At 36.3% G+C, this 19254-nt stretch overlaps 2 protein-coding genes across 5 annotated transcripts; one reads left to right on the top strand and one right to left on the bottom strand.

The window, feature by feature from the left end:
- Positions 1-457: 457 nt before the first annotated feature.
- Positions 458-6293, top strand: LOC104905535 (filament-like plant protein). Of its 2 annotated transcripts, none has more exons than XM_057394189.1 (5): positions 458-1059; positions 1294-1478; positions 2738-3194; positions 3612-5197; positions 5697-6293. In XM_057394189.1, the coding sequence occupies exons 2-5, from the start codon at positions 1368-1370 to the stop codon at positions 6084-6086; spliced, it is 2544 nt and encodes an 847-aa protein (XP_057250172.1). In that variant the 5' UTR covers positions 458-1059; positions 1294-1367; the 3' UTR covers positions 6087-6293. The 2 variants fall into 2 exon arrangements, with proteins under 2 accessions (XP_057250172.1, XP_010692421.2); XM_010694119.4 differs by having other exon boundaries at positions 460-1059; positions 2741-3194.
- LOC104905533 (putative disease resistance protein RGA3) lies at positions 5540-13409 on the bottom strand. Of its 3 annotated transcripts, none has more exons than XM_048641506.2 (4): positions 11687-13409; positions 10938-11597; positions 6472-9468; positions 5540-6033 (listed from the first exon to the last, which is right to left on the bottom strand). In XM_048641506.2, exons 2-4 carry the CDS (start codon positions 11593-11595, stop codon positions 6023-6025), a joined length of 3666 nt encoding a protein of 1221 aa, XP_048497463.1. In that variant the 5' UTR covers positions 11596-11597; positions 11687-13409; the 3' UTR covers positions 5540-6022. The 3 variants fall into 3 exon arrangements, with proteins under 3 accessions (XP_048497463.1, XP_010692419.2, XP_010692418.2); XM_010694117.4 differs by having other exon boundaries at positions 13192-13409; XM_010694116.3 differs by lacking the exon at positions 11687-13409 and having other exon boundaries at positions 10938-11678.
- Between the last annotated feature and the right edge of the window lie 5845 nt (positions 13410-19254).

The following is a 19254-nucleotide window of genomic DNA, read 5'->3' as shown; positions in this document are numbered from 1 at the left end:
ATAGGCGGGAATAAATAGAAGCTTCGTTTGAATCAAATGCAAAATATTTTAAAAAGGAAAAATAATATTGAAAATAGAAAAGCTGCAAAGTAATAATTATAGCCCTCGTTTTCTCTGTCTCTCTCTCCACTTACTTCAACATCACCTTTCACAGTCACATGCTCTGCTTGCTACAGATTTCCCCCACTTCTTTTTTTTACCAATTTCAAATGCCTAAAATATGAAAATTATGAACCCTATGTAAAACAAAAAGGTAAAAAACGAATTAATCTCGATTTATGAATCCTTTAATATCTCACTTATTACTGGTTTAAGCATTCTACTCTGATTTGCTACTGAGTACTGACATTCCACAAATATTTCCTACTAATTTTTTAATAAATATAAATTAATAAATTTACTACTTTCTCTGTTTCATAATACTCGCTACAGTTTTTATTACGAGTTCCATTATAAGAAGTTTCACATTACTTTCTACACTCTCTTTTTAGGCAATACTTTCTCCACTCACATGAGTCCATTTTCTCTTTACTATCTACCTCTCTCTTCTCCAAAAATTTTCTAAGTCCGTGAATTAAAAAGTATAGCGAGTAATATAAAATGGAGGAAGTACTGAGAAATAAAAAATTGAAACATAATTTATTTTTTTAATTTCATTTATCGCCTCAATTCATAGGTTGGTCCATTTCTGGTCTCCTGGTCAAAGGTATTTATTTGGGTCTTGTTTCTTTCTAACTGTTTTTATTTTGTTAATCCAAAAAGTTGTTCATAAAATAAATTTAATCTCTTTTTGAGGCAGCAATTCTTTTTCCTTTTTTTTTTACTTTTCATTTTCAAAAACTTTCTGGTTTTGATTCTTTATCCAAAGAAGAGTTTAGCTACAAAATGGGTTCATTTTATGTGACTGTTTTCTCCAGAATGCAGTAATGTCAGACACTGTTCTATTGATATTAGCGTAAATTTTGTTGATTGTGAGTGATTTTGGCAAGATTTATTTGATGGGCATTGCTAATTTCAAGGTTTAAATGATGGGTTTTCCATGATTTCTCAAGTTAATTGGTAATTAGTGCTTAAGAAGCTCAACTTTCCATTCTTTGCCCTTTTGTACCTGTAATATTTCTGTCTAATTTCAAAAAGTTTCAATTTTTGAAATGAATTTGAACCCAAAGGTGAAAAAATTGATAAACCCAGTTGTCTAATCTCTCTATATGTTACTACAGTACATTTTTGAGCAATGGGGTTTACTCTTTGTTGTTGGAGTTTTTTCTGATAATCTTGCACATTTCTTGGCAGGTGAATGAAGTGAAATAAAGTACAGATGAAGTTCATGGTGAGTTATTTTAAGGGTGAATTTCACAGATATTGAAATGGTAAAGAGAAAATGGTTGTGGGGGAAAAGGTCTTCTGAGAAAATTAGTGGTGAGACTGAAAGCTCAGGTTCAATGTCTTCACATTCTGACAAGTTATCAGAGGATCAGGTTTATTTTCAACTTTTAGTCACAAGTTCTTCATATTAAGGCAAATTTATGAATGTTCAAATTCTGGACACTTAGCTTGTTGTTTCTGTTTTGAGCTTTAGTATAACAGTAGTTCTTAGTTGCACAAATAAGGTTCAGGTGGTGATATGAATTGGGAGTTTTAGTTTTCTTCTAGCTTGAATTGGTATTAGGTGCATTGAGCAGCAGACAAACATTATCAACTGAGACACGTCGAAGAGTTTCGTTTATGTGCTTGCGACTAGTTGAGTTAGCAGTTTAGTCTGTCTGGATCGTTCCAGTCTTAGATGAGTTCAAATGCACGAGTCCGACATTAACAAATTTTTGGTTCCTGCTCTCTTTTATATGGGTATGAATGTATTAGCAATGTAGTCATGTAGAGGTGCTTGTTACTTGTTATGTTTGTGGAATTACATAAGAGCCACCTGAACTTTTGTATCTCAATGAAATGAAATGTAGAGCTGCCAGATTTTTCTAATTTAGTCATTTTTCACCATCAACCGAAGAAGAGCGAGGCTTGAGCCTTGAAGGAAGATAGTTTCACTTAAAATGATGTCAGGGAAAGTTGTGACGCCTGATCCTGTTTGATTGAAGGCAAACAACTCTAGTTGGGTCCTCTTTCTATGGAGTTAATCTTTCTGTTGAGCTGATGCAAATTTAGTTATTCCTGCATTTTTGCAAGAAGGTTGATGTTACACTAGCTAGTATATGCGTCTTAAAGTGTTCTCATTTTGAGCCATCGATCTTCAGATCTATGTTGCGCAGTTATCATCCGACTTTATTGGGTTGAGTCACTGGGGTGAAAAAATTGGTTTGCTTCCATATCCTAAGCCTTAATAGTTATTACTGTCGATCTATGAACATGGAAATTTTTGGCTGGCCAAGGAAACTTAAAGAATCATATATTGATAAATCATGAATGTAGATTGTGTTTAGTACATGAGGAATCATAGTTACTGACATCTGGTTTAGAATGCTAATATTAACCTAATCATTAAATGTTATCAAAGATGCAAGCTCGTCTCGAACAGGATGTAGACACTTCACCAGCATAATCCTCATTCGTGTGCTTATCACATTCCTCTAGTTTTCACTTCATTCATTCAATTTAAGCCTTTAAGGATGCCACCCTAATTGAATCTCAAATATGCTCTTCCTAATGTGTTGATAACTCTCTGCCTTCCCTTTGTTCGAAAGAAAGGTATTGAGAACTAATATATCCAAGTTTTGCATGACTGAAGCAGGAGCCGTCAAAAGGATCTCCTAATAACCCCCAGTCACAAGAAGTTAACTCTAAAGACATAGAAAGTGACATGAATAGAGAAGAAACCAACGATTGGGAAGGAAGCTTACCTGAAAAAGTATCAGATGCTTCAGGAAATGAAGGATTGGATGATCATGATAGCTTACCAAAGGAAAATGCATCTAATATATCTATGTACGAAGATACTCAACAATTATCAGATGCTTCTATGGAGAACTGTTCAAAAAGTAGCTATTCAAATCAAAATGCGTTTATCCTTTCTGCGGAGAACACTCAAGGAGTGAAAGTTTCACCACAAGCCAACAACAGTTGTGTTGAAGATAATGAGAGTCTCAAGATTCTGTCAGAAAAGCTCTCTGCTGCTCTTGTAAATGCCAGTCTCAAAGATGATCTGGTTAAGCAGCATTCCAGAGTTGCCGAGGAAGCTGTCGCAGGTAGTTATGTATGTTGTTTTTATAGTTCAAGCTCAGGAGCTCTTCTGTTATAAGGACTGACAGACTGACAGTCCATCATCTGATGATTTTCTCTTGGCTTGCTTCCTGTGGTAGGATGTCATGACTCACAATAAACTCTTTCTCCCACCCAACATCTTTTCTTCTCTTGGCATTTACCACTTCTTTAGACCATCCTCGATATTTTGTTCCGTAATGAGGGGCCCTTGACAACCTTTAGACCATCATTTCCTTGGAGCTCCCTGCAGCACTCTGAGATTTTGAGAGCTATCTTTAGGCAAATATATTTTTTATTAAGTATGAACGAAAAACGGCATCCCCATGAAGAGGGAGAAAAATTGTTCTGCACTGTTGATCTTATTGCATACTATAACTAGTATACTGATTTCTGAATCTTAGGATGGGAAAAGGCAGAAGAAGCAGCAGCTACCCTGAAGCAGCAACTTGAAACTGAAGTACAAAAAAAGTCCGCTCTGGAAGCCCGAGTAAGCCAACTCGATGAAGCTCTGAAAGAATGTGTGAGGCAGCTTAGACTTGCAAGGGATGAGCAAGAAAGAAAGATAGATCAAGCTGTAGCTGAGAAAACCAATGAATTAGAACATTCCAAAACAAGGCTTCAGGACCAGCTTGTTGAGCTTAAGGCCTTAGTAGAGAGTTCCAGAATGAACTCTCCTGATCTTAAACTCCAACATAAGATTGAATTTTTGGAGAAAGAAAATATTGTGCTTAGACAGGAGCTTCAATCACTGTCAGAGGAACTGGAGGTGAAGACCATTGAGACGGATCTGAGCACCAAAGCTGCTGAAACAGCTAGCAAGCAACATTTAGAGAGCATAAGAAAGGTGGCCAAGCTCGAGGCTGAGTGTCGAAAGCTTAAATCACTTTCTCGAGTTCCGCCTTTAAGTAATGAGCGTAAATCAACTCCTGCTGCCTCCTATGCTGAATCTCTAACCGACAGCCAATCTGATGGTACAGAACAACTAAGTACCTCAGAATGTGATAGCCGTAAGATGAATGGCTCATGGGCTTCAGCCTTAATTGCTGAGCTTGATCAATTCAAGAGTGAGAAAGTGGTAGACAGTAGAAGCACACATTCATCTCCTGTGGACATCAATCTTATGGATGATTTTCTTGAAATGGAACGGCTCGCTGCCTTGCCTGATAGAGGACCTCAGGTTCATTCTAATGGTTGTGATGATACCCCTGAAAAGTCAGTTCATGAGGCAGACAGTAGGTTAAGAATTGAGCTTGAATCAATGGCTACTCGAACAGCTGAACTTGAAGAAGATATTCGCAAAGTCGAAGTGGAAAAGGCTGAATTGGCATTGAATTTGGCTCAAGCTCAAAGTTGTTTTGAGGAGTCACAAGTACAGTTAATAGAAACTCAAATGAAGTTGGAACAACTGGAGAGAGAGCTACATGGAGCGAATGAAGGGGAACAATTTTATAAGGCAGCATTCATTCAATTGGAAACAGAAGCCAATTTGCTGTCTTCTCAGGTGAAGTCCCTGTGTTCAGAGATAGAAAGAGAGCAAAAGTTATCAGAACAAAAATCTGCAAGGTGTGAGGAATTGGAAAATGAGCTCAAGCAGAAGGAAGAGCAGCTAGAAAATCAGAGAGATGAAATGTCTAGTGGTGAACTCAAAATGAAGGAATCTGTTTTAGCTCAAACTCAAGATAGCTTGGAGAAGTCAGAGACTCAGCTGAAGCAGGCTGAAATGAAGCTGACGAAGTTAGAGAAGGAGCTAAAAGAGGCTGATGAAGAGAAGAAGTCCCTGAATTCTGAACTTGGTAGTGTGAGAGCGGAGCTGCAGACGATGTCCACTCAAATTAAATCACTGAATGATCAGGTGCAGAAAGAACGTGCTTTGGTAACAGAACTTTCCACCAAATCTAAGGAAATGGAATACGAGCTGCAGCGAAAGACAATGGAGTTTGAAACTCATCAAAGGGCGCACTCCAATAACGATGTGAAGATCAAGCAGGTATTTCCAATAAGATTCTATTTCACTATCACATCTAAGTTCTAAGTTCTAACTCATTTGAATACATCATTCTATATATCATCTTTATCACATCAAACTTGTCAGATCAAGTTTGGATTGGTCGAATTTTATGGGTGTGAAGTGTTTTTGGTACTTAAATTGGTTGGCTATTCTTCGTGGTAGGTACAATATTAAGCAGTAAAAAGTGGGAGGGGTTGAACTTGGGTTGGTCAATCTCAGTTTTCCAGTTTAAAAAGCATTTCTGAACCAACTTTCCATTTGATCCCGCAACCTTGAGGTTGTAAACATGCAAAACCGTGACCACTAGGTGACAACGTGTAATTGAAATGCATAAATTGCTCTCTTCTTTTGCGGTATATATATTAGTATGCAAGAGTAGTAACAGTATAGTCAAATGAATTCCTGTCTTCTAGTAGTAAAAAGTATAAAACTGGAAACTGAATACAGTTTGATGCTAATACATATGTGTAATATGCAGGAGGATCTTGCTGTAGCAGCTGGAAAGCTTGCAGATTGTCAACAGACAATCATATCTCTAGGAAACCAGCTAAAATCTCTAGCAACGTTGGAAGATTTTCTTATTGACACTGCAAGTATACCCAAGTTTTCACCTCCCGTTCCATTATTGAAGGCTAAACGCAGTGGTGAACCATGGAAACTTCACTGTAATGATACATTTTTGTCGGAGAAGGAATACGAGCCGTTGAGTAAAGCCCAGGATGACTCAAGTCCATTTGCCAGTCACAACAAAACGGATAGCAGAGAGTCACCAGAATCATCAACTTCATCTGCTTTCTTCTTGAGCTACCCCGATTCTGAGAAAAATGGGAATGGATTTGCAAATTATTTTTCCCTTAGCAGAAGTTAATTACTCAAATATTGATTGCGCAAATGTAAAATGATTGGTTTTCTTCCTTAATTTTTGAACCAATAGCTAGGTAATGTTAGTGTATGCAAATATTATTGGATAGGATGAGCTAAATGAGGGCTTTGTAAGTTTTAGAATCAGATTAGGCTTCAACTTACATGATTCAATTGATACGCTGAGATTATCTAACATGTTTATTCTATTGAAGTCGATCTATTTGACATAAATGAGCAAGAAAATTAACTGTTGTAACTCACCATCACCCAGCTTCTTAAAGTGGCGGCAAAACGAGAAGAACACGTCACCCCAACAGAAAAATATAAACAGAACATGCTTGTGAAAACATAGAGGTATCAATATTCAATAATCATAAAAGAATCATTACCTGGAAGGATTTTATAAAAATCAATGAAAGGAACATGTGAGATTTTGATCCATTCAGGTCCAGTGTCTTTGGCACATCTTTCTTCCAATAGAGGGCACCCATGGAAAATGAGCATCTCTAACTTGCAGAGACGCAACATGGCCTGTTTCGAAGGCAAAAATTTCAAATTCTCGCACTCTATTACTACCAACATTTCAAGAGATGAAAAATTGCCTATCCACTCTGGAAGTCCTTCTAGATCATGAAATCTCCAAATTTGCAGAAATTCAAGACTAGGAGTAAGGAAGACTTGAAGTTGTTCAGGTAGAGCCTTCACATTTGGGCAAGCCTTCAAAGTAAGCCGCGTAAGGGATTGGTTTGATATGAAGGTGAGTGGGAGAGTCATGCTAGATAAGAAGTGTTTGAATTCTTCTTCATCTTTAAACCCGCCTATTTCCAATTCCCAAAGGCGATGGAGATGTGAAATCCACTTTGCTGCAGAAGTCATTAACTTTCCCGAATCAACCAAATCCAGTTCCCCAAGGCCCTGCAATGTGCTTAAATCTGGGAGAGGACCTTGTATTGATGGACAATCGCTTATACTCAAAGACTTCAAAGATGTGCATTCTCCCAAACTAGTTGGAATACATGTCAAAGACGGGCAATCCCATATTCCCAACTCTGTTAGAGATCTTAACATTTCGTTGGGCAAATACTTCAGATTCTCACAACTCGATATATGTAACTTCTGCAGGTTAGTACAATTTAATAGCTCTTGAGGTAGACTTTGCATTTCAAGAATATCATGTACACTGAGTGAGTTGAGATTGTGACTATATCTTATGAGATCCAATGGTTGAGCGCCACCAAGATCTTCAAGTTCTAGATGCTTTAAGGATTGAAAATTAAAAGCTGGCACCATTTTCAGCAATGGGCATCTCTCTATTTCTAGAGTTTCAAGACTAGGAAAAGCAGTTGCCACAAGTGCCGGGGATGGTGACATCCAAGAGGTCAAACTCTCAAAATTCTTAACATAAAGCTTCCTCAAAGCCCGAAATATTACTCCTGCTGCACCCAGACGATGAAGCTTTGTTGCAGCGATGGTGCTGCTTTGATAAAACTCATCGCCTATACATTCCACTTTCTCGAATTCTTCTAGCTTCAAAATCGTCAAAAAAGGTAGTTGCCCGAGTGTAGGAAGTTGTTGGCATCTCTTGCAACCACTTAGTTCCACGCTTGCGAGGTTACTAAGAGAGCTTGTAACATCTCTTTGCTTTACAACCATTGTCATTATCCAAGAAGGAAAGCTTTCCCCCATGAATCCTGATACACTTAATGATTTTATGTTTGGGTGAGGTTCAAGACTACCTAAAACATCCTTATCCAAATTGTTGTTGTCACTTCCTTGTATACACCGCCAAAATGATTCCCATTCCAATTTTAATTCCGAAATTCCATCCTTTCTACAAAGAATAGCTTTTTGTGCTTCTTCCTTGTTCTTCACAACTTCAAGACCCTTGATGTACAACTTACCCCTTACTTGATGCAGAGGGCCTAATTCATCAATTGTCCACCCTTCTCCATCACGTAACTTAAGATGAGGTAGCGTTTGCAGGCTGGTTAATTGTCGTAGTCCTCTTGATGCCGACAAGTAATCTGTTGTCTCTATATGTCTTAAATTTTCCAACCTATGCAGTTCTTTAGGTAGCTCGCACAATATGATGGTGTGCCAGAGTCTTAGAGTTTGTAATTGATAAAGTTTACAGATTGACTCGGGTAATGCTTTTATATAATTCTCAGAGAGGTCAAGATACCTTAAATGTATAAGCTGCCCAATAACAGGAGGAATCTCTCGTAGATCAATATTAACCATGATTAATACTCGCATGTACCGCGCGAAAATGACTGAATCCCACCTTAATACACCTCCCCAAATACTTATTGTCCTTAGATTACGTATTGCCACTATGGTAGGAATTTCTGGCGTTATTTCATCCTTTCCAGAATCGATAACAATATGTCGTACACTGAAGATATCCTCTAGTTTGGCCCCTGATTTCCAGACAAACAAATCCTTTTTTGAAATAAAGGCTGCAAGATCATGCACTAAATCATGCATTTTATACCAACTAATCTCACCGATTACGTCGACTTCTTCTTCCTCTTGTAAGAACGAATTGTTCAGTAGAACATCAAAATATCTCTCACCAGCTTTTTCCATTGTGCACGATAAGTTGTTCATTTTTGATTCATGGAGGAAGCCCTGAGCCATCCAAAGTGAAATCAAAACATGCTTCTTCAGTTTGCTGTCTTTAGGGAAAATGGCACAGTAAGCGAAACACTGCTTTACATTTACAGATGGTAAATGGTTGTAGCTCAGCAATAAGGATGGTAAGATTGAGTTTTCATCAACTTGTGGCAAATCCCAAAATTCACTTGTCACTATCGATTCCCATTCAGATGGATGCTTCTTTGACTGCAAAAAGCCTCTCATCGCTTTTATTGCCAAAGGAACTCCCTTACACTTCTTCACAATCCTTCTACCAATATCCTCAAATTCAGAAATGCTTAGCAACCTTTCACTAGCAAAAACTTTATGCTTCAACAAAGCCCAACCATCGTCTTCCGATAATCCTTCCAACTTGTGCTGATAGATGGCTCGGGCTTTGGTTGCAACTTCAACGCTACGAGTGGTAATTAAAACTACACTTCCTGATGCATCGCCGATTCTCTGCAGTTCAGATTTTAAATAATCCCATAACTCCTGATTCTTGTTCCATACATCATCAAGCACAAGTAAGAATTTCATTCCCTTTAACTCTTCTTGAAGTTTCTTTATGATCGCACCAGTGTTAGACAGATCAATTCTACGTGATGTAAGTGATTCAAGCATCTCCTTCAAAAGTCTTTCGATATGGAAAGTCTCAGACACACATATCCAAACCTTTTTCTCCCCAAAATGTCCATCAACTTCCTCGTGCTCATATAGACGTCTAGCTAGAGTTGTCTTGCCAAGACCTATTCAACACCATAAAAGAATTTTAGGCATTTAAAAATATTCCCATATCATGATTTATATCAAAGTAATTTCGATAGAAACATATGCTGATAGCAGAAGTAATATGAGCATCATATAGTAATGATATTGCATGAATAAGCAATAGAGAAAGTCATTAAAAGAACTCACAGGTTTATGGCAAAATGTCTGCTTATGATAGGAAAATCAGATTAGTACATCAAGGAAAAATGAGATAATCTTAAGAGTTTGTGATCTAGCTAGGTTCAGTTAAAACACAGAAATAATTTACATAAACACAGTCAGATTACCAATGTACTTGCTTCTTGAAAATGGAAAAACTTAATATGAAAACTATGCTTAAAATTGCCAGGAATTTAAAACATGTAGTTAGTTGATGAACAAAGAGGATTAATGGTTCAGTGGTTCTCATATAGTTAGCAGGCAAATCGATTGAGTCATATCACTAGTAACTAGTTAGTCATCCTGCGATTCCATCACATATCATAAATAAATTGGAATATCTAATAGAACTCAATAATATAGAGAAGTCAACTACTATTACCCCAACATAAATAAAATAAAAAAACTATACAAACATTGAAAGAAAAGAACTTCAGGCAAATCGACTCTCAACAATCGTCTTAAAAACTGTTGATTAATTATTTACATTTCTTTTCCATGCCAATAATATAATCTTTAATATTAATTGGTATAATCTTTCTCATAAGAAAAGTGATAACTAAATTAAGCCATGTTCATGAAGCTGACAATTTTTAGTCATAACAAAGTGAACTTAAAATTAGTCATACATAAACAAATCTTCTCTTTTTATAAATTTCAAAAGCTAACAGAGAGATAACGAAAAACCATTCTTCCAAATCTAATAACCTTTATAAAGCTCATTTTATTTTTTTTGAAAACTCAAAACATGCAAGAAAAATTGAAAATACCCTTGATTAAACCCTGCAATAAATATTTCTAGTCTCCTAAATGCATTCCATGGCTATATAGTTAAGTCTTGATCACCAATAGTTAAGTTTTAATCACTAATAATTAAGTCTAATCCATTCAAAGGTACTGGGGGATATAATTGAATGTATAGTGCTATGAATTAACATAGCTTGGACACCATTAACAGTAGAAAATAAGGAAGAAGATGAGCATTTGATTGACAAACTGAAAAATACAGCAAAATGTAACAATATTCAAGCGTTCCAGAGGCTTGATAGTTGATACTCTCCCACTTGAACTACTTAGAGGTCACCCAATTTTCTAATCAATATTCAATATAATTTTCCCTCTCTAAATCTCTAATTGTCCCTATATTTCCTTAGCACAATTACCTGGCTTATTCCTCAAGCTAACTTATGAACATAATATCTAAATTACCCTTCCCCTAATATGGATTTATAGCATTTAGCCAAATAAAGTGATTTTATTATAAGCACTAATATGAGACATGAGTTACCTCCAATTCCAAGGATGGCAATGGTGGACAGATCACCCTCCATATTAGTGGTGTTGCAAATCATTTGCAGTAACTTCTTCTCATCATCCTTCCTACCTACGAATTCAGAAGCACGTGCAGTAGCATGTTTTCGAACTTGATACAAGTTGGCATTCTCACCATCCTCATAGTAAGATGCAGTGGTAATTGCTTCACGTGAAAGCTTCACCTGTCGGATACCAATTCTATGGGCTTCCTTGTCCAGCTCATCGAACTTGGAAAGGATCTCACGCACCTTGTGAGTCATCCAAAAGCGGAAGATTATGGTGTTATTGTTGCAACTGAAGAAGTTGCACAACTTCTTCAATGAGATGTTCTTTCCCAGCTCAAGTTTTCTGCGGAGGATTCGGTAGGCATAGTCATCCATGATATTGTCAGCAAGATAAGCCACATCCTTGACTTTTTCAAGCCAACGGTTAACAACTTGGCTCTTCTCTGCATGCTTTGCACTTCCTACATCCTCTAGGAAAGCTTGGGTGTCCAAGAACTTGTCCTTGAGTTTTTCAAGGTGATCTTGGAAACCCCATGCAAGATTTATCTCATCCCAAGCTTGCGCTCCCACCAATTGCGCCACTGCTTTCACTGCATCAACTGCTAAAGACTCTGCCATTGATCCCATTACTTTAAAGAGAAAAGGAAGATATGGTTATAAATTGTAAGTGATAAACTGAACCATTATAACTAATGAGGAAAAGATATAGTTGGGCTACCTTCTTGTTTAAAAGATCCTTAGCACGAGTCTTACTTTTTTTATTAGTTAGCTATGGGTAAAGTAATAAATTCCATCCCTTGCTTCTTACTGCTGTGTTACTTCTCTTACATTCCCCAGGTTTGGAATGATGCATATGCATAGATTCTTCGATCCTCTTTTTAGTTCGTTCTGCCTTACGCATTTGAACAGATTATCAAATTGTCAAAATTTCTTTCTAAAAATTATTAATGTAAATTGGGTTCAGATCTGTTAACTGCTGGTAGAAATGGTGCCTACGTGATTGGTTTGGATAAGTTTGGAAGTTGGGTTCTTAACTTAACTCTACATAACAGCATGAACACATTATTCTCAGAATGGTCAAATTGGGTTATTAAAATGGTTAGAGCATCACCTAGGCAAATCATTCAATATTTTAAAAATGATAATTAAAAAAATCTAGAGCTTATAGGTATAGCGAGCATCTTTCTACGACAAGTCAAATTTGATGGGTTTTTCTAGTTCATTTATATTTACCATATGAGCAAATGTATGGAAGCTATTCCTTTCTTGTACCTATTTTGGTTGTTTTACATTTACCAAATGGGCAAATTTTCTTCAAAATGAGCGGAATATATTCTTCTCTTGTAACAACTACCTTTATTTCTCTTTAGCTGACCTGTATTTTCCTATTTAGCCACTGTTTTGTACTCGACATGACTCCTCTCATCAATATATGTGACGAAAAGAAACGAGCCAACCAAAAAGAAACACAAAAAATATTTAGGCTCATTTACAATTACCAAATGAGCAAATTATTTTCGAAATAAGCAAAGCTGAGATGGGGCACATGCTAGTACATAGATCATGGTGCGCAAATGTACATGGATAACAAGTCAAGTGAACATATGTACATAGATAACAAGTTGAATGAACATATATACATCTCTAGTTGGTACATGTTCATTGGTATTGGTCTTAGTGTACATAATCTAGTCCTTTATGTTCATCGTGAGTATGGTTCTTTTCCTACGGACGTGTGTATGTACTTGGGTAAAACAAGTTATATTTATTCCTACATTACACAAATTTTAGTTCATTCCCAATTTCGAAATATTAAAATTATAGAAGCATGGTCTAATTCTCGTTGTACTCCAGCAGCACGTAAAATTGACAGCAGCACAAAAGTATAGAACTCCAGTGAACGTAAACTGCATCAAAATAAAAATTTGGCTAAACATTATAGGATTTTATTAATTAAAGCTCATTCCATGTACAAGAAACATAATATAATTTGATGCCCCAAAATTTGGTATTTCGGCCATAATGTATGTATCAATTTATTGTCCTCATGAAACATTGAAGTATATCATTTTAAGAGCTAAGAAATCTAAAACAGCAAATTTAATTGCATGGGCACAATACAATTGAGTAATTAATCAACATGAGAATTGAATGTAGAAATGAATTGACACACTTACATACATAATTACAGCCTTAATGAAATAATAGAGTTTGAAGACCCACCATTGAAATATTGGATTGCAGAACTGAAGTAGCTTGGTGTGCAAGACGCAAAGAAGATAGTTTGTGGAACCGAAGCAAATTCCAGAAGAAGAAAGGTGCCGACAAGTGACTATAAAAGTGTCAAGAAAAGTGAGGAGAGGGTGATTCATAATAAAGGAAAGTTCTTTTCTTTTCATTTTCTTTCTTTTCCATCCCATTCAAGGCATTCATTCCTACTAGTCTACTACACGGCTTCTCTTCCCAAACCTATACTCGAGACTCAAGTAATATAAGCTAAGGATACGTTCTCTTCGGCATAAAACAGCTGAATTGAACTGAATTGAATTGAATTGAACTGAACTAAATTGAATTGAATTGAACTGAAATGAATAGTGATATGTGAGAGTAAAAGTATTATCCAGAGCTGAACTGAACCAAACTGATTTGAACTGAAAATAAGCTGGGAGAACATGCCCTAATTACTCTTTCACAAATTATTAGAATAGGCGATCTAATTTTAACATAAAATTAGACCAATTCGCGATTGAATTATTCTATCAAACTTATTTCATTTCACTCTAACCCAATACTATCTTAGTCATCCTTTATCTTCTCCTTCCTTTTTTTCTTCATTATCGAACTACAACATATAATTTCTAAAAAATTAACTCGGTAGTCTTACCAAACGGATTAAACTAGTCATTGAATGGACTAAAGAATTTCAATACTGAATAGATTAACTTAATCCCTAAATAAATTAAACTAGTCATTAATATTAAAAAAATGTGGCATGTTCTCTTCTTAATATTGGACTTCAACCGTGCCTAATTTAAGTTAGAATTAGACGATCTCTTACAAGACCAGCTGTTACTCTTTTGCTCATAAACTAAAGCTATTTTTCAAGAGAGAAGGGTTTGTAAATTGTGATTGTAAATACTGCATATTTGATTTCATCCATAAATCGCTTTTCTTCCTTACTAATGTTAGTGATAGTAAATTAGTAAAGACGGACAAAACAATGAAATCAATCCTATAATTTACAAGGCAAAATCTAAAGCTCGACAATGGTTTGGATCATACTGACCTATAATTCAAGCCTGAAAGAAGCTAAAGAAAATTCACGTCGTGTCAAGCTCGTATTAAATTTTTTTAAAAAAAGTGCACACATTTCCTGATCTACATGTTGTGCCGACTACCCCCTTAGGATAATTTTTTTCATTTTAGAAATGAGCGAGCCCACTCCTAGTACTCCTGCCAAGATTGGACCATCATTTGAAATTGGTGTCATGAGTGACCTACGAGGGCCACGATTATCATTTGAAATCTAAATTAGGAGTGTTCTCTTCTTTTGAACTAATTTGAAATGATTTATTCGAACTTGATTGGACTAGATTAGCTCTTAATTTTAAGACAAATGTTCACACAGGATTGAACTCGTTTAACAATAATTAAATCCCATTAACCTTGATTCTTTTAAGGCGAAAAGGACTAGATTTTCTTGTGTAACGACAGGAGATTATCCAATATATATGTTATGTTTTCTCTTTTTTGGGTAAAATCACCTTAAAAAGTTGAGATGCACTAAATGAGAAAAATCAGAAAATTAATAAATTATATACAATTGACAATCATAATAAGAAGCTGCCTCTAGTAAATCCAAGTACTCTCGTAATAGGTGGGCAAAGTTTCATATTCTCTTGAGATTCTGACTTAAAGCCGATAATCAAGTTTGGATGGGTCGAATTTATTTTTATGGGTTTGAAGTGTTTTGGTACTAATGTTTAATGGGATATGACTATATGAGATTTGCACTTAAATTGGTTGTATTTTCTTCGTGGTAGGTATAGCTGAACCAACTATCCGTTTGCTGTCAAGATTGGAACTTGGAAGTCAGGCCAACCTGACCTAGCTAAACAGGTAAGGCACGTTGGGAGTGGAGGGGGTGGGTGGATGAGAGGTTTTCGCCACCTTCAAAGTGCCCCTAAGGCCCTAACAGGGTTGATCCCGAAACCTTGAGGCGGTAAACATGCAAACCGTGACCACTAGGTGACAATGTGTACTTGAAATGCATAAATTGATCTCTTCTATCACAGTATATATATAGTATGCAAGAGTGGTAACTGTTTAGTCAAATGAAATTCCTGTCTTCTACTAGTAAAAAAGTATAAAACTGGAAACTGAATACAGTTTGGTGTTAATACATATGTGTAATATGCAGGAGGATCTTGCTGTAGCAGCTGGAAAGCTTGCAGATTGTCAACAGACTATCATATCTCATTGGAAGATTTTCATAGGACACTGCAAGTATACCCAAGTTTTCACCCTCCTGATCCATTATTGAAGGCTAGACGCATTGGTGAACCGTGGAAACTTCACTGTAATTGTTGGTGATCATGATACTCATGATCATCCTGCTGCTGATGCTGATGCTGATGTGTAACATTCTGTTATTTCTATTATTAGTTTGTTACAGCAAAGTTAGTTAAAGAAATAAGTTGTTAGAGAGCAATGTAAAAGGGCACTATATAAAGTGACCTCATTCTAACTTTGTAGATCATTCTCTTACATAATAAAATTCTCTCATCCTCTCTTTCTCTCTCTATACAAAACTCTCTAATCTCTCTGATATCTTCAATATGGTATCAGAGCAGGAAGTTATCCTGCTTAAATCAGCTTGAATTATTCATCAAGTTGAAGAACAAAAATGAATTCTGGAGATTAATTCTGATGATTCCGCAATTACGTAAACTCTGATTTCTTCTTTCTTTTGCATTTTTATGTGCAAATTCTACAATTCTTTACAAATCAAATTTCTGTCATCTGAAATTTGAATAATTCTGTTCAAAGTTCTGTGGTTGATTGTGCAAACTTTGAACGTTTTTTTTGTGATTTGTTATCACAATTTTTCGAATCTTTTAGATTCTTTGTTTCTTTCTTGGAAATTCAGTTGAAATTTTCTTCAAATTGAAAATGCCTGAAACTGAAATTCCAGTTACTCAGGATCCTTCTAGTCCATACTTCATAAATTATTCTGAAAACACATCTTTACCTATTGTTTCTGAGAAATTCAATGGTGAAGCTTTTGGTGAATGGAAAAGAAGCATGATAATTGTTCTTCCTACTAAGAATAACTAGGATTTGTAGATGGAAACTATTGTTCCACCTGCATTAACTGATCCTAAGTTTAATACCCGAAAAGATGTGATGCAATTATCATTTCCTATATACTCAGATCTCTTGAACCTTCTATAGCTGGAGTGTTATGTTTCTTACAACTGCAAGAGAAATATGGCAAGATCTTGAGGAGAGATATTCTCAAACTTCTGGTCCTCAGTTGTATACATTGCAGCAAGCATTGGCAGATTTAAAGCAAGATGATAATACTTCCAATACTGAGTTCTTCACTCAGATTAAGGCTATCTGGACCAAATTAGTCAAATGAATCCTCTTCTCTACTTGTACAAGTACTGGTTGTACTTGTATTAAAACCTTCTTGCAGCGCAACAAGAAGAAAGACTTGTTTTCCTTCTCATGAAGATACATAACAAGTTTGCTAATGTCAGAACTAATATTCTGATGATGCAACCTTTACCAACTATTTCTCTTGCTTATAAGTTGTTAATTCAAGAAGAGAAACAAGACATCTTCATGATTGATGAAGACAGCAAGAATAAGCTCATGGCATTTGCTATAGACAACAGAGAACTGGTCATTTTTGAAGGTTTCAAGCAGCAAGGACATGGTTTCTCAAATAACTTTGCAATCTGGTTCACAAAGAATGGTCATAACTGGGAAGAAAACCATTAGTTTGTGATCATTGCAAGTATATACGGTCATACTATGGACAATGCTTTTAGGCTTCATGGATATCCACCCAATTTTGTTCATAAAGGGAAAGGGTAAGAAAGTAGTGCTATGGCACAAGGAACTGATGATGATCGTGATGCTTCAGATTACTCATCTATCTGAAGACCGTATAATAATTTGTTCAACTTCTTCAAGCTCGAATCTTGACTCAGACACAGCAACAAATTCTTCTTACCATCTCCTAATGCTCATGTGGCAGGACAAGTACTTGTTTATTATCTTGTTCCATTCTAACTGGATAATAGACAGCGGGGCTACTGATCATATATGTTTCAAATGTTGCTTTATTTGATAACATTACAGAGCTTAAAACTCACCTAATACCATTACAATAGCTGATGGTAAACAAGTAGTGGTAAAAAGCACAGGGACAGTAAAATTTGATAATGGGATAATTCTGAAGAAAGTGCTATATGTTCCTGGTTTTAAGTTCAATTTGATTTCCACTCACAAGTGTGTAAGGATTTGAATTGTGAAATTACTTTACTCATGACAAGTGCTTGCTTCAGGGTCCAACTTTACCTCATTCCTTGGTTCTTGGTAGCTGTGTTCTGGACTCTATGCTGTTGGTGATCATGATGTGAAATTACACAAGTTGCAGTAGCAAATACTTCTCAGAATAATACTGAAGATGCAAAACTTTGGCCTTGAGATTAGGCCATCTCCCTTTAATAAGTTGCACCTCCTTCATAACTGTTTTTTCTGGTTCTATATGCTGTGATACAGTTTGCAAATCTGCCATAAAGCTAAACAACCTAGATTGTCTTTTCCTAAAAGTCTATCTAGAGCTTCTAATGTTTTGAATTGTTACAATTGACACTTGGGGACCCTATAGCTTAAGACACATGATGGTTTAGCTACTTTCCTTACTGTTGTAGATGATTTTCCAGAATACATGGATATTTTTGATGAAGAATAAATCTGATGTGTTACTATTCTCATTGATTTCTTTGCTATGGTTGAGACTCAATACAAACAGCAGGGTTATGAGTGTGAGGAACAAATAATGCTAAAGAGCTTTGTGAAGGAAATCTGATGTTTTTTTTAATAACAAAGGTGTTTTACACCAGAGAACTTGTGCAGACAACAACAGAATGGTGTTGTGGAGAGAAAGCATAGGCACCTCTTAGAAACTGCAAGGGCCCTATACTTTCACTCTAGAGTTCCTGTGAGGTTTTGGGGTGAATGTTTGTTGTGTGCCACTCACCTCATCAACAGAATGCCTCTGAAAAGTGCTCATTATTTACTCCTTATGAATTATTAATGGTTCTAACCTAGTTTGGATCATTTAAGGGTTTTGGCTCCCTTTGTTACATTCTCCACCTTTGAAAGTAGATAGGCACAAATTTGATCCCAGAGCTAAAGCTTGTGTGCTGTTGGGATATCCTTCTCATCAGAAGGCTTACAGAGTTCTTGATTTGGAAACAAATAAAATTGTCATCTCTAGGGATGTTTCAATTTTATGAGAAACACCTCCCATTTCATTATACATCCACCACAACTCACTCTAAACATCCTATTTTCTTACCTGTTGATACTCCATTTGATCTGGATACTTCATTTGATATTCCTGAACCTTTTATTTTTTCCCTCAGAAAACCCTTCTCACACTTATTCTAAACCCACCTTCTTCTGATTTCCTATATTCAGCACCACAACCATCATCTACACCAGACCTTATCCCACTCTCTTCTACCCTAACATCACAACTTCTTCTTCTTCTATCCCCCCTAGACAATCTGCTAGGCCTCACATCAAGCCCTCTTACCTTACTGATTATGTATGTGTTGCTGATACTATTCCTCATCACTGGTGCAATATGGTCAGTTTTAATGACCTTCCCACTACATTGAAAGCTCTTATCACACATACTTCTCAGATTTCTGAACCAGTAAGTTATTTTGAAGCTTCTCAACACCCTGGTTGGATTGAAGCTATGCAGAAGGAGTTAGATGCTTTGCAAGCCAATAATACTTGGGAACTAGTGTCTCTACCTAAGGGAAAGAAAGCAATAGGGTGCAAGTGGGTTTACAAGGTGAAACTGAAAGCAGATGATTCTATAGAAAGTTGAAGGCAGGTTGGTTGCAAAGGTTTCACACAGAAGTATGGTATTGACTATATGGAAACCTTTTTCCTGTTGTTAAAATGCGAACTAGTGAGGTGTTTACTAATTGTTGCTGCTCATAATAATTGGCTCTTGCACCAGTTGGATATAAA

Source organism: Beta vulgaris, chromosome 1 (assembly GCF_026745355.1).
Source record: "Beta vulgaris subsp. vulgaris cultivar EL10 chromosome 1, EL10.2, whole genome shotgun sequence".
Taxonomy (NCBI): Eukaryota; Viridiplantae; Streptophyta; class Magnoliopsida; order Caryophyllales; family Amaranthaceae; genus Beta; species Beta vulgaris.
Note: the sequence above shows the minus strand (reverse complement) of the source record. Positions and strands in the feature narration are given on the sequence as shown.

Bases quoted from the DNA above. Each gene is read 5' to 3' on its own strand.
- LOC104905533 (XM_048641506.2), bottom strand. From the start codon at position 11,595: ATGGGATCAATGGCAGAGTCTTTAGCAGTTGATGCAGTGAAAGCAGTG. The intron at 9,469-10,937 runs GTAACTCATGTC...GGTGTTGAATAG, and splicing joins TGCCATCCTTGGAATTGGAG to GTCTTGGCAAGACAACTCTA.
- LOC104905535 (XM_057394189.1), top strand. From the start codon at position 1,368: ATGGTAAAGAGAAAATGGTTGTGGGGGAAAAGGTCTTCTGAGAAAATT. The intron at 3,195-3,611 runs GTAGTTATGTAT...TCTGAATCTTAG, and splicing joins TGCCGAGGAAGCTGTCGCAG to GATGGGAAAAGGCAGAAGAA. The intron at 5,198-5,696 runs GTATTTCCAATA...TGTAATATGCAG, and splicing joins ACGATGTGAAGATCAAGCAG to GAGGATCTTGCTGTAGCAGC.